Consider the following 25,894-nt stretch of genomic DNA (forward strand, 5'->3'; position numbering starts at 1 on the left):
GATTAATAATCTATAATGCTGCATCATTCATGATAACATGCAGCCAGTAATCTCCCATACATCTTGTTTATGTCTGTACAATATTGTCAGTTAATTACATATCTCACGGGTCATTGGTTGGAATTTCCACGTATACGCACCTTTATACTGTACAACATGTATAGGTACTATACTCCGAAGAACGAAGAACTCGAGTGATTACGCGACTTTTGAATGACGCACATTTATCAACGAGTGCATCCAAGTTTCTTAGATTCTTCTCTCCTGTGCATACCCGTATACCTACGCGAGGTATGTACGAAGCACTCAAATAATTGATCAGAGATATTCGCCTTGCAATAAACTGTCTGCAACAATCATTTATCTTCTGAACGGGTTCAATAGTCGCATAAAATCTCTGCGTATGCGTATAGATATAAATTAAGGCATCATTCGCTACGGTACCTCCAACTTTGATAACATCATAATTATCGTTCTGGAAAGGTCAAGCAGTTTGTCGAATCGCAGCTGATTCATCTACATGCATCCACCGCATTGCGATATCTTGTAGAGCACGGTACAAGCGTCTCTATATCTGTGGGTTGGAACACGTAGACTCGTCACAACTTTGATACCTCATATTAACGATTGTAATTATCAGTCATTTTAAATCAAATTAACGACCCAGCAAAATCGTCTCTCGTGAAAATTTCGACAAGATACACGTATTCGAACTCGCCGAGAAAACTTAGCTTCATAAGACGGGAATCGGTTAATGGATTTAAAAATCGAAATTGAAACCGCGCTGGGAAGTTGCATCACGCGCGATGGTATGCAGAAAATTTTCGCCTGTTTACACCATCAATTGGACAAATCCCTCCCCCGCGACCGATCCACAACATTTACATAAGAATAAAACTCCGAGTAAACAATTATATCTTGATCTGGGGTGCTCGCTTCGCGGAGATTGCCGCGCGGCGCATGCGTGGACACTAGTTTGTAGGTCGAGCGATCGTCGTCGCCGGCGCGATGCTTTGCGAGTTTGGCGCGCGCTGTTCGCCGCGCTGCGAGTCGACGGCTGTATCGCGAGCAGGCTGATTCAGTTACGCCGAGACCTCTCGAGACGCAACAGATGTATAGGGATAGGCCATTCATGTTTTGACCGACGAGTGCGCGATTCTATTTTTATTATTTATTTATTATTACTTACCTGCGTGCACGTCGCCCACGCTTCGACCTTTCCGATCCCTCCTTTCTCTGCGGGTCCGCATTTATTTATTTATTTATTTATTTATGTATTTATTCATTCATTCATTCATTCATTCGTGTTCAGAAATTCGCGAGTGATACATAAATCTTGAATCACCCAATTGTTTGTACGCGCGCCACACGATCGTCAGTGACAGATCTCGTCATGGTGTACGGCAGTAGCTTCGACATGGATTCGGTAAGTCTTTGGTCTCGTTCATTTTTCTATTTCTCTTCTTTTTGACAATTGAAGCATGTCGGTTTTCAAGCGTCGACATTCTGCGCCAACGCAATCAATAGGGATAAGGAGGCGATGATCTACAGAATCTTTCATCGATCACAAAATGCAATGCAGAGTAATGTCATCGCACATCGAACATTTGTTTTCTACAAACTATTCTTGGATTTTTCGAATTTTACATACTATAGTATCACGCGTACTTGCGAACGTAAAGACCTGCTTTAATTATCACCATTTCTGAGGGGTAGAAAAAAAAACATTTGTACGAAAGGTACGAATACATTGGCCCAACTTACTTCATAGTTCAAGATTCTTTTTTACTCTTTCCTAAATATTTTTACGGGATCAAGAGAAAACGTCGAAGTACGAACAATTTATTATACTTGCCTTATACGTAGCCTCGTTCCTGGAAATTGACTTGAATGAAGTGAGGCAACGCGAGTTGCGGTCACGAGAAATTTCCTACTTACCGTTCCTTCAGCGCTAGCGCTACCGCTTGATTGCGAGTCGAGCATCGCTCGGAGGAGTTGCTCAATTTCATTTTTTTCTTTTACATAATTTGGACTAAAGGAGAAATTAAACACCCAACTATTCGTTTTTGAACACATAATACAAACTATAATAAGTTGACCGTCATTGTGTTCTACGAAACAATGACTTCCGTCCTCATCTCCAGCAGAGGTTAGCGAAGTTAACGATTTTCTCGTAATCGTTGTCCGAATTATAAGATGTTGCGCCTCGCTCAAGGATTATGGAAGAGAGACGCGTGCGTTGTGGCAATGGCTAGCTGAACTATAAAACGCAATAAAAGCGAAGGGCAGATTAGTCAGTGAAGAGTCAGCGACGTTTGTTCAGCTCGATCTCTGAAAGCAGCATCAAATGCCAGTAATTAATCGCGCCGCTTAGGTCCTCGGGCCGGTTATAGGTATAACATACGTGTAATACCTGACACAGGGTTCAGCGCGAGTAAATACGCCCCTGTCATAGAAAGACCGGCCTAGCTGCCAGCGCGTCAGCACACTTTCGAATCGACTGCTTCTTCACGTCGCCGAGCGTGTGTCTAGAAATTCAATCGAGACGCAGAACGTGTACCGGTACACGTATCAACGCATTTGTGGATGGAAAATTTTGCGGGGTAAGACTTTACTCCTCTCTTGCTATGATCCGTTTTAATTTTTTCAAGAAAATTTGTTTCCTTATCCCCTGACATTTCGTACCCGCAGAATCCGAACTTCCCATTCATTTCCTTCATCGATAGAAAACAATCTCCCTACAAACTGTTAGTGCCGCGTTTCTCACCTTACACTCCACATAGGAGCTGCGGTATTTGCAAGCTCTTTGGCAAGCTTTTTGACCGCCAGCCGACACGGCGTTACGTGAGTAGGTACATACATATTGCGAGGTAGGTCGGAGAAATATCAATTAACCGTCAATTATATAGGAACATTGTTTTATTCATCCAAGTCTGAAAAGAAGAAAGAGTTGCGGCACACAAATCGGTTGCGAAAATCGAAATAATGGAAAAATCCCCCGCACACCACCTCCGCCACATTTAACGGGCCTTTGCTCTTTATCGCTGTACGCGTGAATGAATAATGAAGTGCGGGTGATTGTCGGTCGGACTTGCTCCTGGGACATGCTTTCGCGAATGGTGCAGCAAGCGATCAGTAGAAAAGGCACGCTTTGTGCCGGCACGCTTGTTATCCATACTGCACGTAGGTATATGGGTATCTATGTAGTTGACGTCCTTGCCAGCGTTCGTATAATGAACCTATGTATATATTACATTGTAAACGTACCCTGCCCTGGTTAATTTTCTACCAACCTCTCCTCCGTAATTCTGCAAAACATTTTCAAGTCAATAATTTATCTATCCCGCCGCAGGCGTACAACAATGTATGCGCTGTCTGTCCTTAGTGCGCATTGCGATACGATTTCAAGGGTGAAGCGAGAGACTCGCGATCAGATGGAGAATCGATTAATCGCCTTGCTCTTGGAATGGTTGCTTTCTTACGACTTTGACTTTCGATGCAGTTGTAGCTCTAACAATAAGTTGAGACGGCATTGATCGCGAAATCAGAGAATCAGAGAAGCGTGGAACGAGAGTAGCTACGTAATTATGATACCTTCCGTGTACAGTGAACACTACCTCAAAGAAGAACGAATCTTGTACCGATTGTAAGATGGCGGGCCGGGTACCTGGTAGGAAGACGAGAAATTTTGGTGAAAGTGGTTACATGATCGCGCGGTACGTTCGTTGAGGTTTTTGTTCCACGAAATATCGCCGCGACGGCGTTGACCGCTCTACCCGTTACTCGTTGCCTTTTTACGTGCACCGGCTTGGATGTACTTAAGTTCCTATTACATCGACCCCTATAAAACGACAAGAATTTTATTGTTCCCGACGAGAGCGCCGAGCGATACTTTTCGGAATCTCTATCGGAAAAATTACGCCGTTGAAGGGACGATTTGCGCCGCTCAAGTACTCCGCCAATTCTCTGCCGCAATTCGCCGTATTTATTTCACTTGTTCACTTGTATGACCAGTGCTGTGTCGACTGGTGCACGGAAAGCAATCGCGAGCACGGATAGGATATCCCTCGACGCTGGACAATGGAGAAGAAGAGCTTTTAAGCAGACTTTTATGTACTGTGCGGTACCGAGCTCAACTGTCCGGGAGCAGTTCGCATATTACCTGGTTGCCTGCCTCTTGGTTCGACCTTCTGCCTTTTCTCGGAATGAGAATGAACCGCTCGACGATGCTGGATGAGGACGACGGCCTGCGTTCCGATCCGCATCCTTCTGCCTGCAGTAGGAGGAACATCAGCGACACACCGCCAGCCATCCCCGAGGCATATTCCTCGGGGAACATCCGAATCCTGCACACGCAACTTTCGTTATGTTCCATTCGATGTACGCAAGTACTCGATACTCATATTTATATTTCGGTGTAAGATTATTAGCGGTCCTCGTGCATCGCGACGTCGCTGCCGCCACGGATCAGAGCTGCGTATAATTATTTCCTAATTCGAAAGTCCTTCACGCGCGCTCGCACTCGCGCTCGCCCGAGTTGATATACCGGTATATAAATATAGTTCACCTTGATATATCAGAGTAACATGTACAATATAATATGTGCATTATTATATATGTATATTATAATATGTATACCTGCAGTGTATGCTCGATACTCGCTCATTTATCCCGCGCTGAATGAATTATTGACTCTCGCATTATTGCGTCATTCCCGTGTTCGATGGCTCGATCTTTTGCTCCTATGTACCTACCTACACCTGTCTATACACTTATACCTACGTATTACAAAATGACAGGTTTATATTTTGGCGCGATATCAATCAACGTACTTTGACCCCCGTCCTCCCCGACCCCCGACGCCGAGAGAGAAAGAGAGGTAGAAAAATCTTATTAAATAAACACACTTTTATTATCTGTACAGTCGTCATACCCACCCGTAACAATACTCGAGTCCGAGGGACGAGACATGTATACATGTAACACCTACATACGTAATATGCATACAGAAAGATCGCAGTATAAAAGCGGCGTACGTATAATGTTAATATTCCCGTCATCTTCCTAGTTGGTATTGAGCAATAAACGTAGTGCAGACCTGGCGGCTTGTAGACTATTCCTTCACGTACTGCAGGCCACTCGATATGACTTTCACTAAAAGACTACTCACGTTCCCTCGGGGTAGGCTGTATTATAGGTACATACGTTATATACTTCACATATGTACTTCACTTTATAGGTAGTAAGTGAATACAATTAACGAAATGCAGATCTTATACAGCGAACAATTACAGAAAAAATAACATTGGCAAACATAGAGTTTTTTGGTGTTTTTCTCTATTAATCTTATTGGATTTCGAAAATATCCCGCACATTTTTAACTACAATATAAATGTTTTCGCAGTTTCCGCGCATATTCCACACGATCCGTTACATCATTGTTTGCGAGAAAAATTCATTTATATAACGCAAGCATGTTTTGCATGAGTGAGTCTGTGAGTGCGCATTCGCGGAGTATCGAAAAGATTATACTTCCGAGTCCTAGGATTAAAAGTGGTCTTTTCTGTACCGCGCATACGGTGTCCCGAACAAATCTGACGCTACGCGATCCTATCCTCAATTTCGTGCTTCGTGAAAAAACGCGTAACATACTCTTGTTATGTGGAAAATCGTATGCACAAAGGAGGCAACGGTCTTTTCGTACACAAGAAAAAACCGCGTTTGCCTCCTTATTACACAATATACTATTTTCTTTACCCATGACTGAAACAATTTTTTTTCACTTACGAACGGGTAAGAGGCAATTAGACCAGTTATATGAGAATACGCTGCAACGCAGAAACAATCTTATAGGTATTCGCCTATGTTAGAGCAAGGGTTCGTAGGTATAATCGGGCAACTTGGTTTGCAACAAAGAATTCGGTGTACCCACAGTATCAGCGAATTGCGACGAACAACGCGGTGCAGTTCCCTGAAGCAACGAGCAAGAGCTGTAGCCCGCGTTGTATACACATCCACACAAACGCACGCATACATGCGCGTGTTGGCATATACGTATAATAGAAAGTAAAGACGTATACGTGTGCGCAAGGTATAGGTAAGTTACTGGAGTTCTCGGCAAAAGCACGCTTGAGAGACAAGACAAAGAATGAGCGCATAATGGCCGTTGTAAATTTAACTTGAAGTCGTATTTCTACCCCGGAGGCATTCAATTTCGAAACTGCAATGTCTTGACCGCATCGCCCTACAGCAAAATTCATTAAACGAAATGATCGAGGAAAAACGAAAATAGAAGATAGTAATTATAACGAAGGAAAACAAGCTGTATGAATGATTGATATTTCATCCCCATTTCTTTTATCCACGGAAAGGTCGCTGCAAAAATATCGTTTCATTTTACAGCCGTACAGCTGCGAGGTCGCTGTTTTTTTTTTTTTTTACCCCGCCTTGTTTCAGCAGATTTTCATGATATTCCACCCAGATCATATATTATCTACCGATCTCTTCGACATTCCCGATAATGAAGATATGCAATATATGTATTCGTACTAGACGACCAGCGGAACTTATGTTTCCTTCAACTCCCTATTTTTGTCGTCAATAATTCAGTTATCAGTATAATGAAATTAAAGTTGTAAAATTCATTAATATATTATGATGATATTTAAAAAAAAAATTGCAAGTTTGAGAGAGGCGGGCTCTAACGTTACGCACGTGTATCATGTGTAAACGTCATACAGAACGGCAGCACGGTATGTTTAACCGTTATTGACTGTGCGTGGAATGATGCTTCTCTGCAACTTTACACGTGTGTGGTGCTAAAAGTATAAAGTCAGTCACCAAGCTAATGGACGAGTTTCAAGAGATAAAAATTTACTGACAATGAAATTAACTAGGGGCATTGCATACATGTTTATATGGAATGCGCATCATCCCTTATTCTGTTATTCCTTTGTCCGATTTGCATCTAATGCTCTTCGCACCTTTTCTCGTTTTCTCGCGTTGTGGGAAAAAAACATGGCGGTAAATATTTTAAGAAATCAAGAAGTGCAGTTTTTCATTTCTTTTTTCATTCATGTTTTTACCTTCTAATATAACATATGCCACTACTGAAATTTGAAGCATCGGTTCAATGAATAATGGCGATACCACGAGGCCTTTCAGTTCATAAAACAGGTCTCTTCGTCGGTAAAAATCACCTCCCTATTTCGAATATATATATATATAGTTAGTGCGGCGTATCTTTTCTCACCCTTTTGTCCTCCCAGCAGGCACATTTTTAAATACATGTTGTTGTATAAATTATATTATACTCATGTTCACGGTTTTATGGTATTCCGTTAAGAGTCAAGTTTCGCGTACCCGTATACTCTGTATATACGTCTATGCACACAATATTTATTGGTAACGCCTGTATTTTTACTATCTTATTATTGCCTCTTAATCTTAGGTTTAATTTAGTGGCATGGTTACATGCATACTAATGTATGGTACGCACTCGAATAAAAATGTTAAAAGATTGTAGGGATATGAAATTGGTTCTTATCATCCTGTGCATTCAAGAATTAAACTTTCGAGGAAACTTTAATGGTTTTACTTTTATTAAACACAGGCTACTATTGGGAAATATTATTTGTTGTAAAACACGAATGGTAAATTTCGTCTAAAAGAAAATTATTCTCTGGTTATGATCATGTCTCATTCACACGGCGGTTTGTTCGGGATTATATCGATACCTTACACCAAGGCCAGTGACTGGCGATCAAAATTGGTTCAGGCCATAAATCTTGCGCGTTGGCGTACTTACAATGGTGTTTGTACTTTTTACGTTATAAATCATATTATTATTTGATAGTGAGGTAATAATTACGGTACACGGAAAGAAAATTTCTACAGCCATATTCGACGACTTGAAGGAAAAATCGGTAATACACCCAACTTCGGGTCTGACGCATCTCTTTGCAATTGGAAACCCGGATGGGTAGAAGGAGAGAAAAATTTCACACCTCACGAAATCTCAAATTGTAAACGTTTCTCCAACAATGCCCACACATATTATGTATAGCCATGCCTATCGGTACAGCAGACGAAAGTATTTCGAGCCGTATATATACATGTCATACATCCATGCACGAGTGTACCTAGGCGCATAGCTAGGACCGAGTCGTACTACTCGTATGGCTTGGCAGTTCGGTATTATAATAGATTCAAGCCGAAGGGTTCGCGTATTGAGATATCAGTCGGTCACGGAGTAGGTATAAGGTAAGCACACCGCGGCACATACTGTAATGGCCTCCTCTTCTCTTCCGAGAATCACTCGGTCACACATGCACAAACACGTATCGTATTTGCATTATACATACGTATGTAAATCTCATACCGTGCAAAGCTTCGAGATGCGGAGGATGGGGTTATACGTGCCCACACGGTATTATGTGCATAGCTCAAAGCGTGGATATACGGCATGTGCAGTATCTTATAAGTATTAGGTGAAGAACGCCTCACACCCGCGACTGCAATGGTTGAACGGAAAAATGACGATGAACGTATCGCGAGGTGGGGCGCTCACATGTCTGTATCTTAGGGTGTCCCATGTTTAAGCTGTTGACAAAATTTTTCAAGCATACCCACCAAATCAATACCAAATAATTCAAAAACAATTTCCTCATTTTTCCAGATTCTTATATCAACTCTAACCCGTCCCGACAACAGCGTGGATGCCTCGTTTAAAATATACGTATTTCGAACACGGTTTCAGCATATATTTGATTATAAAAGTAATAAAGTTGAAAAAAATCTGTAACTTCGAGGTTTTAGTGGTCATTAGTGCTATTATCTGGAAAAATATTGAACACACAAAATTCACATCATCGTACCAGGTAATCTAGACGAATTGATTACAAGAGTGTGCAATTCGTTGCGATTGCATGATATGATGACGGTAATTTTTTCTCAGATAGTGGAACTACTGTATATAATACACTTACTTACATTCTATGAGGAAGTTACAGAGCAACATTTAGGTACATACAAATACTTTGCCATATTGCGACCTTGTATCGCGCGGTAAGCAGCGAGTCCATTTCGCGGATTATTTTGGACATATCGTCATAATTATGATAGTACGATGTTTGTCTAGGCTCGAGGTACAAGTCTGTCTGCAGCCGACGATACGATTAGCGTACTTGAACGTGTATGGGGCAGGAGAATAGTCAGAGACTTGTGTAAGGTTGTACTATAGGTGCAGCCACCAACCAGGGTATGCCGGGGAATCCCCGAGAATATTTGATTGCCTCCGTACCGTTTGAAGAATCGAAGTTAGCCCAGGCTAGGCTAGGCTAGTCCAGTCGAGGCGCCGCGGTACATACGTGCGTGTTATATACGCATTTAGTTATATTCCTAGTAGTAATTTTGTAGTGAATTGGAGGCCGCTTTGCCCCCCGGGACAGACTCACCCGCGGGTTCCACTCCTGCAGCAACGCGGTTTGGTACCAAAACATCGGAAAACTACCGCCAGACTTATCGTCGTATAGGTATATTATACATGTGATATGTTATTGTATATTCGCGTGAAAGTTAACCGATCGCGCACTTGTCACATTTAATAAAACCGCGATACGCGTTATGCGTTTTATTTTCAGTTTAAGCCTTTCTTTTACATTTCACTATTTACGTTATTCATTGTGGTAAGCATTAGTAACCGTGTAGCAGGTAGTGTCCAATATCGAACAAACGCCTTTGCGCACAAAGTTGACACGTGACGCAACTTGAGGCAGTTTTGTCTTGTTTTTTTTCTTTAAATAAGGTATTTTTTAGCAAGCATATCAGTGATTTCATTCCTACATGTGAGTGGGTATTATGGGCTATAATAATAAACACAACGCCGGGAGCAATATACATGCGATACGTAATTTTCGTGATTTATAATAACGGGTGTCCGTGTATGGTGTATGTATACGTATACTACACGTATATGAGTACATTATACACACGTCACGATCCTTGTAAATAAATTAGATCATCGACGGTTAAAAATTCAGGCGAATTGTATTGGCGTTTGTTTTTTCTTTTACCAGCCTGATCGCCTTGCTGTCAATTATTTCATTATTATTAACGCGCACAAGATAGTGATAATTTTTTATTTCGGGTTTTGTGTTTTTTTCTTTTTCATCTCGCGCTGCGCGTTTTTTAGCGAGCTGGAGATCGGAATGCGGTAGGATTGCTTTATCCACACAAACGCAACTCGATTCTGAGTCTATACGCAGATATTGTACGCATACTACGTGCAGGTGTACAATAATAAAACTAAATTTATCTTGTCCAAGCAGCAGAAGCGTTTCGCGGATACCTTGATATAGCTAAGCGGCTGGAAATCTCCAATTCGAAAATAGAATGGTATAGTTATGCAGCCCGGCGATGGACCGTTACCTTTCCGTGACGTTTCTGCGACGCCATTCGTCTCGTTTCACTCAAATGTCAAATGCTTTAGCAATATAATGAAAATAAGAGCAAACTTTAAATCGATGCTAAATGCAGCTCGTCTTTTTTGGTCGACGTCTCCGCGAGCCGTGCAAAAGAAGATGCGACATCGATATATCTTATACGCAATACATATGTGTGCATCATACAAATGTGGGTTTACAGATATATGTATACGAATGTATAAGGCGGTGAGTATGAGAAGTAGTAGTAGTAGTAGTAGTACCAGTAGTAGTGTAGTAGTAGTAGTAGTTCCCCGTGGATGGTCGGACACTCGCGCCGCGACTGTCTGAGGCACGTTACTTTTTTTCTCTCCGTCTTCTTCGTCTTTATTTTGTACGACGAAGACGGAGATAGGAAGCTGTTGGCCCGGAGAGACCCGCGAGCACGGTTTGGAAAACCCAACGGCGTGGACGGCCTTGAATTCAATGTGCCGTGGGCCCCTTCTCTCTCTCCATGACGACAACGACGACGACGACGACGGCCAACAAGATGACGATGATCGCGACCAGAGAAGGTGGAATCGAACAATCTCATTCCAATTTAAAACATGCGTCGAGATGCCAGCTGCACGTGCAGACCGTGACCATGTTCATCCTCCGAATCCATACGATGACTGACTGACTGACCGACTGACTGACAGACTCACAGAATCCTGGCAGTGCACACGTTATACACACCCGATACCTGTACATACGACTGAATTTTCGTGACGAAGAAATGCAAGCTGGAAAGGGCGAAATACGTCGGGTGCAATTGGGCCTACTTTTCATGATAGTCATGATATTTCTCGGCGAAGTTTCGTATGCAGCTACTGCTGTTAATGCTGTTGATAGAGACTGCAGTAAAAGAAGGTTTGACGTAGATCGCGGCGGTTTAAAGGTGAAGCGAGGCTCTATGTGCAGGCAAGCCACTCTTACTTACCAGCTTGTGGGGCTGACACACGTCTGCATCTCATGACCGGTGAATGTCTCTGAACGCGGGCCGTCGAGGGCCATGTCTCAACAATGAGTTGGCCACTCTGGGAGATATTCACCTTATACCTGTGTAGGTGTCGACAGGCGGAGTGAGGTAACGCGGCGTAACGCCTAGCTTCACACACCATAACGTACCTACTGACGCATTTCTATTACCATTATACCTGTGTGCACCCTGTAAGAGTTAATTTTCATTATTGTACCACGGCCCGGCTTAATCGAATATTTAATAATTGAATTGAGAAATTGTAGAATTATAAAAATTTCCACGACGATAAACTTCCGGACTTACACACATATTCTCAATCGCGAATACCAGTGCTGAAGTACTTTTTCATTGCTTCGGACATTATGTCAAGCTCGAAACGATTGTGCTAGATGCAGAGAAAACGAGGGTGCGGCTGCACCGAAGGGAATTCGAGGAAGACGAATAAACGAGACGGATGTTGTACGTGCCACGGATAGAATTGCTTCATATTGCGTAAAAGTATAGTAACACAATTTAATCCTCCCGTAATGGGAGCATATCGAGGCTTCGGGTAGGCAGTTACCTTGCACCTCGCTCCTCTACGAGCTGGAGGAGGAAAATTAGGATCAGTGCTCGAACATCTCGATGAGCTTTTGCCGTTATTAAATGTTTTACAGTCTCGCAAAACGCTTAGGTACTTCTCTCGGGTAATTGTTGAACGCGTTTCGATGGCTGACTCCCTCCATCTCCCTTATTGCGTGTGAAACGGTGACTTTCTGAAACCCTGCAGGCTAACAACGTCTTATTTTAACTGTTTATACAAACTTTGTCTTTCAATACTAATATACGTGTAACATGCTTGTATGCTGAACACACGCCTCGGTATCTCGATTCTCTCGCATATAATTAAGAAGACGCAAACACCTTACGCAAGTATATGACTCGCAAATCGCCACCGCGCGTTCCTTCCGAAATAAAATGATGAGTTGGAAAAACCGGCGCATCGTACATATTTATCGCTCGATCGGTTCCCTGGGCCTGAACCTTGGAATGCGAACCTATTATAATACGATTGAATCCAACGATTATTATCATTATTGTTATTATTATTGATATTATTATTATTAACATTATTTTCTTGAAACCATATCAAGCTCTTTTTATTTTCCTTCGACGATTAAAACTGATAAAACGTGTACCTGGTTCTAAGTCTGAAACGAATGATTAAGAAAATGTTTTAAAATTCGATAACAGCATAATTATGAATAATCGTCGTCGGTTTGAACTTTAACTGAATGAAATACGAGCAAGCACGACGGAGATACCCATCCGGACAACGTCGTTTATATACGTGGGCAGTAGATAGACTGCTTCATATATGTAATACTACGTACGCCTATGCTTTTGCAATATCGAAATTCAAGGATTTTGTAGGCGCCCATACCCTCTCTCGACCGCCTCGTGAACCTGTGACATTTTTAAACAATCCTCCGCGAGTCGATCTTGTTACACGTCTATATTATATAATACGTGAATCGACAAGGGGTCCGCTTCGTCACGTGATACCGGAAACTGACTCAAACATGAAATGCGAGTGAAATAAGGAAGGAGAAAAAATATTTCATGGGTCAAGGCCCAGTGATCAATCACCGTTTAATCAACGCCATCGTCGAACGGTGGGACGTACAACTTGTGCAAATCGAAAAGGAAAAGGGAATCACAGATACAAGCATAACTATTGAACGAATCAGCATGTAGAAGTCTGTAAGGACGAATAGAAGTGATGGTGTAAAATCGCCGTACCTACGCCTTCACATCCGCGCACCTCTCGGTCTCGAAATCAGAGACAAAGACGAAAACGCGATACGCTGAACACGGCGCGAAGTCGAGCGGGGAATTGGACAGGAACAGTTCTTTCATGTACCGATCCGCTGGACCACGCCGTCGCTACAATTTGCTCGAGGGAAGGTGACAACATAGAGGGACGGAGGGGGGGGGGGGGGGGGGGGTCAGGGGGAGGATTTTGGTAACGAGAGGAGGACGAGTCGCTGGTTTACCTGAGAGAAGGAAAGAGAAAGAGAGTGATAGGTAGAGAGATCGGTGCGATGCTTCGTTTTTGAACCGGGGGGAGAGAAGAAGCTGAAACTAACCAACACCACGCTCCTCGAGCCATAAGACACGCAACTGTCATGGCGGCCACACGTGACGCCGGAGAGTTGAACGACAAGTTCGTCTTATAAGTCGTTTATTTATTATTTATTTATTTATTTATTTATTTATCCATTCATTCACTTATTTATTTCAAAAGAAGTAACTCAGAAAGAAATAGCTCTTCTTGCGTGTAGTTTGTAACGTGTGATAGACCGTGGCTTCTGTTAAGGAAAAATGTTTCTAATTCTACGATATGTGTCATGCGTGTGATAATTATCGCGATATTTTGCACCCTCAGTCGCGTTACTTTATTGAACTAGAAGGATCATTTAAATGTTAAAGTGAAATAAATTGAACGTTAAAAACCTGCAGCTTTTAAATGGATTTTTACGAAATTCATCTCAGTGTAAAATAAATTTGAATAAAATCAATCAGTTGCAAGATTCTTCTTCGCACATTTGTTGGAGCGCGTATCAAGCTCATGAGGCCAAAACCTACTCTGTGATAATAGGGAGAAAAGAAATTCTAAGACAAATAGAACTACCAGGTGATAAACAAAAGTATATGAATACAAAAATCAAATTCCTATCATACACATATTTGTGACTATTTGCATAAATTATTTATTTTTCATTCTACAATTATTCATCTGTTTTTCATTTAATGCTTGAAGATATCGTTTGTTCAATCAACCACGTGTCCACTTGTCTATACGTATAATATCTGTATATATGCAATAGATGCCATAACCATATCTGGTCACATCACCCACAGTGATTTGCAGTATGAAATTTGATCGGTTTGTGCAATTAACGACAATAGCTGTTATGGTAATCCTACATAATGTCGTGCGTAAAGAAGAAGCAAATATCGTACGTGTGCTAAAGGTACCTGAGCTTGTGAAATTCGGTTAAGAAATTCTTCGTCTTGTGTTATACGTACGGAACGCACGGAAATAAAAGTGGCTAACGCAAAGTCGGGGCTAGAGATTGCACATCTAATTTGGTACGTATTACACCCGTTTGCTTACTTCAGTTGTTTACTTCAACTGCAATATAATTTTGTTTCACGTTGAAAATGTAGATGCATAAAAAATTTGCATCTGCGAATTATTGCCTGTGTCACGTGTGAATTGGTACAAAAGCTTCAATTTCACTTCGAACATTATTTGTTTGCGGTGATGCTCAAGTTAATACCAGCCTCCAGAGATTAGAGGCGTGAAAAAAGTACTTTTATTCAATTAATGCCTGCACGATGGTTCATACTTAAGATCATTATTCCGATTACGATACGTTAATTTATCTGTTTGTTATTTCTTCTGCTCGCACGAGTTGAACATGTTATCGTAAAAATTTTATGATGTCACTACGTAGGTTATCGTGACAATTAAATCCAAGCAGTCGTAGGTTTTATGGGTTTGTTTTGTTAAATAGGGTTTTCGGCACTTTTTCTAATACTACAAGTATCTCGGGTATTGCGGTTTAATCTGGTTTTAAACATCTTTCATACATACCTACTTATTTTTTCCTTGCATTCGAAAAACTTACTGGCGCATGGATCTCAATGTGTATAAAGACGTACACATAACAGGTACCTTGCGTATATACGCTACACATTTATACCTACACATAGATTGACGGGCATTGGCGGTGTACACATATTATAATATTATACGGACGTCAAACACCGTCATTACACTCCAGAGCTGTTGACGTCATCCAAATTTACCCACCTGAATTATTGGCAAATCTTCGCATTGATGTCACGCGGATATTACTTACAGGTACTTGAAATGAACTTTTCCAGAGGATGCTCCATTCGTTTACTAATTCGTTATAATATAGTATAGGTAATCCGGGGACACATCGGCCGCAGTATTGTATCATATAAAACAATTGTAAGGTGGACACGAGCGAAGGCAGGACGCAGATTTGAAGGAGGTCCACGTGCCGCTGCCTAAACAAAGAGTTCGTGACGCAATTAAATTTAGAAAGGAATCTGTCCATTGCGACGTCACATCCAGAAGAAGCCGGTACAAGTCATCGTCCTTGAACTTTTTTTTTTCTTTCCCCTCCCCACTCGATTTCTTTTTCGGCTTGCTCTTTTTTATACCTTTTTCCGTTTCAATTTTTATTATATCGCGGGTCGACGAACGCCGTAAAGCGATGAGGCAGCCAGCAGCCCACAAACAACCGCGTCGCAGTCCTTAGTGTTACACGCTATAATAAACGCCCCTGCTTCCCTCCGCACGCCATCTTGTTTTGGTCTACTTTTACAGGCGTGGCTGGTTTTTGCTTCCTATTCCGTTTATTACCGAGTTTTTTTTTTGCTTTGTTACATTTTTTGCCCCTGCCTTGTCTCGAATCCGTCGAACATAACAGCTCACCGATGTCGATACGAATACCAATATCAATACCAATACTGATCTTTATCTTCACCCCCCCCCCCCCCCCCGCCCCCCGCGCCCTGGCGGTTTTCTCTTTATCGCCGATCTCCTTCTCCGTATCAGCTTCCTCGCCAGTCAGGCAGAGTGCGTATAAAATATTGTTATAAGACAATTTATTTAATGTAACGAATTGAATCGAGCGTCTTTATGCAACCGTGGCTCGGATAATGCTCGTTGCGACTCCCTTATGTCACTTATTTGGCGGTATACTTGTCGCGCAGTGTATGCTCACTTTTCATTTGTATGGCCGTACAGAATGAACACTTCTTTTCGTGTAGCAGGTATACGTTAGATATGATACAGGTATTATATTTGGAAGCTGGCAGATGTTTCACGTCTAGATTCATTCATCTCTATACTATCGCATCCCTACACAGTATACGCACGAATGTGTGTACGTACGCATAGGTATGGGTATACATAAATGTGAACTCTTGGTGGCCGAACGTTGGGGTAACGAAATTGATAGTCGGGTGCGCGAAAGCTGGCACGCAGTTTAAATACAACCGTGAGAAGCTGAGCGTTGTTCTATTTATAAAGCTTGGAACAAAACAAATATCGTCTGAAATAGATTATCATTCACAACGTTCGACTTATATACGCAAGCTTGCGGTGAAATCACCAAGTATAATTTGTTCGATGCCATGCAACGTTATAAATTCGAAAGGTCCGTAGATTGGTATGCAAATAAAAAGATAAAAATTATATTAAAAGTTAATGAAAATGTTTTCGACATACTGCGTGCAGTCGCCGCTTGGTGCGTATGTGGGTATATACACATGTACATATAATACGTTCTCATGCTGCTACGTAGAATAATTAATACCCCCTGCGTTTATTAAGCCTCGCTTGAGAAATGGAATGAATTGCACGTGGAGTGTAAGAATGATTGTCAACCGAGGAAGGCGGAACAGAAACAAATGTGATCATGGCGTATGTGGTTGACGATGTATCAAGAGATTTTCAGGATACAAGCGAACTTCGTGACGTCAGAAGCGTGTGAAGCACGTGTGAAGGAGATGGTGGACCGGCAACGAGATGCTGCTGTGAGAGCGGGGGAGATGCTGAAGCATCTAAAAGAACGACGAAAAACTGTTCAATGGGATTAACGCGTCGCGTCGAGGCGATGCAGATGCAGCGATTCGCTGTAATATCACTGAAATCAATTGCGCTTCATACGTATTTTATTACTGGGGATATGTACCGTCGATAAGTACCTAATCCCAGAAATTGGATTTCATATTTCGTACGTTAAGCAGCCGCTCATTTTCAAAAAACCATCTCTCGTATGTCTTGTTGTTTCTCTAACGTACCAGACGACGAGAATGAGTCCCGTGAAAAATGAAAATAAGAACAAATTCTGCAATTATACCGGAAAAATCAAAAAATCAAATGGAATGTAATTTATCTAATATGTAATATATTTATGTAATCTAATATATGTATATATATATATATATATATATATATATATGTTTATGTAATAATTTTATCGTTCTCGTGTCACTATGGTTTAAATTTTTGTTGGTAATGTTATAAAGTCTACACTCATATGAATCACCCGTTTTCAATTCAATTCCATTATTATCGCGATAATTATTATTAATGATGTTATATATTGTCAATGAGTAAAAGCTTGCCTCAATACCAAAGGCGTGCGTTTAGTGTGCGTGGTATACACAGCTATAATTCACCTACGTGCAAGGTATATTATCGTTTATTGCGCTCCGATCTTTGCTGTGCACTACGTCAAGATGTCAGAGCCGACCCGATCCGACCCGAGCCGGTCCTATTATCGGGGTAGAGTTGGTAGTTGGACGTGTACTCTCGCTTCAGGGGAACGTATAGCCGTAATGGGGCGCACAAAGCGAAACAAAGTGAAGTCAGGTCAAAGACAAGACAGGCAATAAACACGGAGCGAGATAAACGGAGTGTTGTACCCGATCCTCGAGTAGCACGCGGAATATGGAGGAGAATGGAAGGAAGAGGCAGACTTGACATTTATCCTTAAATACCTATAAGGCGCATCATTAACCCTTACTTCCTTCCTTCCTTTCTGGAGGTCTGATCTCTGTCATTAATATTCATTACAGCATATGCGTACATGTATCATCAAGTAATGGAAATATCGCGAAACATGCACCTTTTCATGCAATTACTCGTCCGGAATTGAGGATGATTAATCAAGTGTTTTCCTCACTCTCTCTGTTTTTAGATGCCACAGACAGTACCGTCCGCGGCTGGGTTCTCGGCGTCTTTCGACTACAGCCCGTTCGCTTTCGACCTCTCGCTACTTCCCGAGGACCAAGACTCCCTGAACCCCCAGAGTAGCCTGTTGAAACCACCCCAGATAAAGCGCGAGGCCTGCTCCCCTAGACCAGGATCGCCGAACACCTACCCGAGCCCACCTTATCCCGGGCTCTGCGGAGAGCTCTCCCCGAATTATTCGGCCGGCGAGGGATCACCAGGGTACCCCACCAGCCCGTACTACGTGCCCCAGAGTCCTCTCAGCGCCCAGTTTTACCCGACGAGTCCCGAACCTGCCTCTAAACAGCCGGTCAAGAGAGAAAAGAGCTTGGACCTCCTGGCTATCCTTCAAGAGTCTAGGTAAGTTTCCAACGCCAGCCAGCAAGCGGTCCACAAATTCGATAAAAATTGGCTTTTGATAGCTGACCGAAATGGTTTAAGAAATAGGCGGATCTAATTGGACAGCTGGGGTTTTCCATGTCTTTTTTAGGCTTCTCGCCGAAAGTCTTGGATACAAGGATCAGGACTCGACGGACTGCACGGTGCCCTGCACACCACCGCGTACCGAAGAGGACATATACAACTCGCTGGACACGGACTTCTTTGCCAAGAAGGAGGAGGAATCGAACCCACTCTTGAAGGAAATACTCTTTAAGGAGGAACCGCTTTCGGCGAATTCGTCCTCACCGTTATCCCATAACACTACTGCGATAGAATACGAGAATTCTCCCCTTCGCGAACTCCTCTTTAGAGGTACAACCGGTAGTCTTCATCATCATCATCATCAGCAGCCGCAGCACCACCACCACCACCAGCACCACCAACAACACCACCAGAATAAGCCAGGTGATATAAACGAAAATTTGACTGGCGGAAGGCTCGAGGAGGAGCAACATCACCACCTCGCTTCACCTGCGGGTAGCGATCTCCAGCTAAGGGAAGAGGCGATATTTAAGGAACACTCGAAGAACGATCACCAGCTTCTCCGGGAGGTTCTCAGGGACACAAGCTTTCAGAGAAAGTACAACCTGAGACCCGTAGACCTTGGAGGCGTTGGGACGGGTTTCGTCGAGAACATGGAGGGTAGCGAGTGCGTCGGTGATTTGGCCAGAGAGCAAATCGAGCCGGTACTAAGCCTCGCCATACAGCAGCTTCAGAAGGACTTTGACAATACCTGCGTCGCTCTAGGCATTCATCCCGGTGAGTTGAGAAAGCGGAAAACTTTTTTTTGACTGGTACGAAAAATTGGAAGTTCCGCCAATCGTTGAGTTCCCGTTCATTACGGAACACATGCATCCGACATACACCTGCTTGCAGACATGCGGTACAACGATGTAATTTTTTCACGTTCATCTCTCTGCCCGTACGTTCATACCTACGGCTACCTTGCCCCGAGCCAAATAGCTATACCTCTATGCCTATCTATATAGGTATAGGAACGTGCCGCTGCTTCTAATGGCGATGAGACCGGTTCTCATCTATTGGTCTAAGCGGTGACGTCACGCCTTGGAATATAACCTACGCACCAATGGCCGTGTCTAGTGCAATTTGCTTTTTCAATTTATACGTATGGGTATGCATAGATGATCCCCATTTTCTTTCAATCCTGTCAATTTTGTAAGAGAAAAAACTAATCGGCTTTTCAAACGACGCATCGCCATCTTCTTGCTGTTATTTACATTTTTTAATTCCTCCTTCAGAACCGAGGCGGTGGAGCGCCGCTGATGTTGCTGCCTGGGTCCAATGGGCTCGTAGACAGCTCCAGTTACCGTCGGTACCGCTCGAGAGTTTCAATATCGATGGTGCCACCCTCGCGTCCCTCACCGAGGAAGACTTTTGCCAAAGGGCTCCGCAGGTGAGAGTCGCGAATTGACATTCAGATGAGGACAATTTCACAATTTCTCGATTGAAGAATCGAATACACGGAAATAGGTGTACACATGTCATAGGTACAGGTCGCTTACACGAGCTGTGATTGCGTATTCGTCTGACAAGGATAGGAAAGAAACTGCGATCGTGTCACAGATTTTCGGACAGTGAAATATTTACTCGACTCCTCTCTCAGAGGCGGAGTCTGTATAAGTATACATAGATGCGCAGCATCATCCGTAGACGCGTGATGTTCAGTAGGTATGCTAATATTTGTCAAAAATGGCGCTTAGATAATTGCGTTCTTACGCAACCAACGACTTGCGCGATTAAAAGTTTTGTAGGAATTTTAGTATTATAATGGACCGCAAGAGATAGACGGATATACCTATGTATGATATATGGTCTGTACAACACATTTTAAGAATCTGCTCTTCTCCCTTATTTTCTATACAGTTTGCCTCTATAACTAACGTCATGTGATCGATACGTTCAAAGAAGAAGACAAAGAATGTGAAGTTATGAACCTTGTTCGTTAGAAAAATTCTATTCTTCTCGAGCCGTAGATATTCGTGCGAAATAAAATTAACTCGGCATCAAGCTGTAACTGAGTATAAATTGTAGTATGAATTACCCGCCGCATAATATACCGATTCTAACATTTTCCGGAAACTCGATACTTCATTACTAATTAGATATAACAATTATTAATAACTTGCCTAGTGAAAATTTTTTGCAATTTTCTACGATTTTGTACGTCATTTGAAACAGTTTCATAGTTTTGTCGTAGAATTCGTCGTAGATTATCGGACTTTTCAGTAGGGGTTTTCACTCCCTAAAAAACTGTACGTACATAGAAATTATAATATAATTATAAGAAAATTGCTACAATCTTATACAATTATTTCCAATCTTTGACGCTTTTATACGATTTTCTGCTATTTTCTACGATTTCTTACGACCCGAAAGTTTTCCTAGTTTGACATAAAAATTATTTTCGCCAGGGTTATCACGCGAGTAATGACGTGATGCGTCCGTAACTTTGACGTCAAGCGGTTAACAAACTTGTAGATGCTCAGGAAATATAATACCATATTTGCCGGAGAGTTCCGTGTACAGTTTGTAATAAGGAAACTGATTATTACGGGAAAGAATATCTCGGAACTGATCTATAAGCCATGAGCCAGTGATATGCTTAGGAGTGAAAGTGAGTTTCTGGGAAATTGTACTCGCTCTCTGCTACGACTGCTGGCTACAGGTATACATAACACGTAACTTGATACTTACAGTGTAAATTTACAAGAACGAAAATCTGTTTTCTCTTACCGCTTTTATAATGATGCGGTGGAACGGTTTTCTGGTAAAACTACGTCTCACCGCGGCTGCCCGTGATATGAGTCTCGCATATAGTTGGGTATTAAATATTTATACCCATGACACGTTGAAAGAAGAAATTGTACACGACAAAATTGGATGAGTAAAAAATAAAACTTATTTCCATCATAATATGCAGTTAATAATAATCTTTGAATTGCATTTCGCATAAACTTGCTTCAATGTAATTATTATGTACCTGTATACCTGCTCGATCGGAGAAAGTCGGTGCTGTAACAATATTTACTTGAACTGACAAGCCGATACGCGACTGAAATTCAAAAATATATATTTACAGTAATTCGCGGAACATGCCTTGAAATCGCGGACTCGACTCGTTATTATTATTTGTCGCGCGTATACTTTTATAACTGTATGTATTCAACGAACTTTCTATGCGATTGTCAAAAAATTTACACAACATCACTTCGTTGTATAGTTTCTGAGTACTCTGAGTATTCGCAACAAAAGTAGAAAAAACGAGACATAAATAAAGAATAAATCAATCGCAACTTTAACTGTTGGAAAAAATTTACCATGAAATTCTGTACAAATTCTCATTTCATCTATCCGGCAGTGCAGAATGATTTTCTTTGCAACTGTGTCTAAAAAAAGGCTGCCACTTGAAACAAATATATTACGACTAGGTATGAGAATATGCAACATAAGGAAAGAAGGATAAAAAAGTAAGGTACCTACGAATTGGACGCACGCTCTCTCGTTGTTGGAGTGATAAATAATTTTTTCGCGAAACGATTAGAAAATAGAATCGAAATACTGCGCAAAGCCCCGCAATAGAGAATAGATTGCACCTTGTGATTCATCCGGATAGATGTGTCTGTCGGTAGGACTGTATGTATGAATGAAAAAATAATACCTATGAATACTTTAGAAATGGCAAAAAATTATAAGGAGAATTTTTCGTCGGGGGTAAATGGCAATTTACTACCAAGGACACGTCTGTCGTGACACACGCGGATATCACAACGTTGCGCAATCGGATTGATTTGATTTCATCAACAGTTATAATTGAGGAAGAGAGAGAGCGAACAAAAAAAAACAATTCCACACGCATCCATATGTATTTACATACATAAAAATTGTCCATCCAACTCTCACGTGATTGCTCGTTCTGTGAATAATTAACTGAGAAAATTATTGAAATTGTTCCGGCTTCTCGGGATTGGTCGAGTAATGAACTTCCCGACTGTCCGATTGGCCAGACCGACGCCATAACGCACAGCACGCCGAAGTGGGTCGCACACACGCATTGCGCATTATTGCCGACAGCTTTCTCTTTGGCACCGCGAGTCACTCGGCGTCTGTTTACCACCAGCCCGTATAGCCCAGTCACTATGCACATAGAAGAACACTTGAAATTGAAATTTTTTTAATACTAGTATTTTTTTTTGTTTACTGTCTGACTATTGTCTGAATCGAGAATTTCGTCCAGATTCTGCGGCAGCTTGACCGCCATCTTGAATTTACGGTTCATGTCCGGAAACATCGATCATAGACAAAAAGTTGTTATTACCATTTTCTACAAGTTTGATTCTGGCCATTTTTAGTAAAAATATTAAGAAGGGTGAGTTGTTTGCCAAAAACCTATTCCCTCATAAGTTTATGATGGTGGCCAAAGCTACTGCAGAATCTGATTGAAATTCTGGATTTATACTACCTATGACCCTTTGCTACGACCAAAAAAAGGAAAAAGTGGTATCGAAAAATTACAATTTCAAATGTACCTGTATGCCGAACGGACTAGCACTATTATAACACCTCTCCACTACATGCATAATACAGTTCTTGATCGATCGTCTTATATGTTCCACAGTGCGGCAGCATGCTTCACGCTCAACTCGAGATCTGGAAAGCGGCGGTCGAGGAATCCCCGAGAAACACCCTCGCGGCCTCTTGGAGTCCTCCTGGAACCGTTCCAGCGGCACCCGCGAACAACGTAGGCGACGCTACCTCGACGCCGGCCTCTGAAAACTCTGCTGGACCAGCGTCCGCGGGTAGCGGTTCGGGATGCGCGATGCAGGAATATTCGGAAGGTAAGCTAGCAGGGACGGCAAAATTGTGCAATGTTCCTCTTGATCCCAATTCGCGACCCTCTAACATGCCTTCGTAAATTGCATTCTCTCAACAGACGAGGAAGAAGATCCGAGTCCCGCGCAGACCGCCGGTGGAAAGATCCGTAACGGTGGATCCCACATTCATCTCTGGCAGTTCCTGAAGGAACTCTTGCAGAGCCCTGGACTACACGGGTCGTGCATCCGGTGGTTGGACCGAAGCAAAGGGGTCTTCAAGATCGAGGATTCCGTGCGGGTCGCCAGGCTCTGGGGTAAGCGAAAGAATCGCCCGGCTATGAACTACGACAAGCTCAGCCGTAGCATAAGACAGTACTACAAGAAAGGCATCATGAAGAAGACCGAACGCAGTCAGAGACTCGTCTATCAATTTTGCCATCCCTACTGCCTCTAGGCGAACGAGATGCGTGAAAGAGGAAATTTCTTACGCATACCTTGGCCTGATGTGTCGAGTATGCGTAAGTCAATCAATTACACTTCCGTCCTCACATTAATTCGTATACTGTATAGTTCATTTCTTAGATTTATTGCGTAGAATACAGGTACGGTATCAAAGTATACTGTGCCGAATTACCGATGATATTTGTGCTCGACTTACGATCGGACGAATCTTCGTTCCGCGGTTATCTTAATTTTTATGCGTATTCTTAACCTTATTATTATTACTATTACTATTATTACTATTATTATTATTATTATTATTATTAATAATATTATCGTCGTCATCTTCGTCATCATTATCATCGTCATAATTATAATCATCATCATCAAGAAAGAAGCTGATACGTGCAGAAACGTTGATGTATGTTCGAAATTCGATCGGAGTCGAGCAAAATTATAGTCGGGTTGACTTCCAACTCTTTCCGATCACGTATGGATAAAGGTGGTTAAGAAGGGTAAAGAGTTTAAAACCGGAAGTCCTTCCATAATAATCCATCAAACGTTACGGTTATTGTTTGTCGGACAATAATTTGAAACGTGTCGAGGTGGGTGTGTTTTTTGAATCACTGTACGCCAATTACGGCGATTAATTAAGATATTACTGTTCCTTTTGTCCTGTATATTGTAGCTTCGTCCTCTGTTGTTGTCTTCTTCAACGTCAGTATGACGCTATTTTTTTCTCATTCTCTCGCGTTCTTATTTGCATACGCATTGGGCGATTTCTAATTAATCTGTTATATAAAGGCAATAAGCATCGCCCGGGAGGTAACGTCCCGTGAATGCGATGTCTTACATATGTAGCAACATTTACTTTCTCTCTTCTTTCTACGTCTTACTTTTTATCCTCTTCTTACTACGGTAGTTTCATATCCTTTTCTTAGATAAAAAGGAGAGAAAGAAACGAAAAAAAAATTTTTTTTTTAAGTAAAAACGTACGTATGTATATTTAAGCCTCCTCTTGTATTTGCTTGCTGGACTGAATCGTCGGTTGTTATGTCACCAAAGGCCAGTCTTAGCGCGTGGAACTGTTCGCTGCTGCTTGGCTGGTCTCGCTGTCTTCCTCAAATCGAATGAAAAGAAAATATGAAATAATTTGGAAAAAAATTGGATAGAAAAAAGTTGTGCAATAAAAAGTAAAAAATACAGACATACAATTCTAGGCGTGGCACATTGTTGCAGGTGCGTGTTTTTCTTGGAACACTAGTCGAGCCTCAAAACTGATTTGCGCGTGGCTCCTTTTAAATCGGTGAGCCGTGAAAAATTGTTCGCGCGTTAAAAATTTCGTTACGTAATCGATTATACTTGGTTATGAAGTAGTCTTGAAATACGGTTCTAAGGAAATAAAATAAACATCGAAATCAATCTTATATCCTTGATTAACGGTATCCACATTCCGATGTTTTCACTATTTGCCATTTTCCTCTTCAGGATTGTTGGAAACGTTGAAATTATGTAGAAGGGGTTGAACAGCAGGTGATATAATACAGCTATGAGCACGATGCAGTCTGGTGATTTTGGTCCCATATATCTATGATATATTCAACATTGTATGTTCCATGAACGATTAGGATTTAAGGATTTACAAATTAAGGATATAGGCTCACGTGAGCCGACATTGAAAGTTAGATTATATTAATGTAAAAATAAGATGTGCGCGCATCTGAGTTTAGTTTTATATATGCAAGTATATATATTTATGTATATGTATAACAATTTTCTATCGGAGAATATCTATTCTACCAGTAATTATAAATATAACTTAATTAATAGTTATGAACGTGTAGAAGGTACCTTTGAAAAAACCGAGTCGTTTTTTTCTATATACTTAGTGTTAGGTATACTCTTTTTGATT

General features: G+C 41.7%; 1 protein-coding gene across 1 annotated transcript; it reads left to right on the forward strand.

The window, feature by feature from the left end:
• The first annotated feature begins 1,045 nt into the window (after positions 1-1,045).
• Positions 1,046-24,300, forward strand: LOC124408782. The gene is made up of 6 exons (XM_046885971.1): positions 1,046-1,426; positions 18,237-18,628; positions 18,759-19,468; positions 19,969-20,123; positions 23,346-23,565; positions 23,661-24,300. The coding sequence occupies exons 1-6, from the start codon at positions 1,394-1,396 to the stop codon at positions 23,993-23,995; spliced, it is 1,845 nt and encodes a 614-aa protein (XP_046741927.1). The 5' UTR covers positions 1,046-1,393; the 3' UTR covers positions 23,996-24,300.
• Positions 24,301-25,894: the final 1,594 nt, after the last annotated feature.

Source organism: Diprion similis, chromosome 8, assembly GCF_021155765.1.
Source record: "Diprion similis isolate iyDipSimi1 chromosome 8, iyDipSimi1.1, whole genome shotgun sequence".
In the NCBI taxonomy this organism is placed as follows: Eukaryota; Metazoa; Arthropoda; class Insecta; order Hymenoptera; family Diprionidae; genus Diprion; species Diprion similis.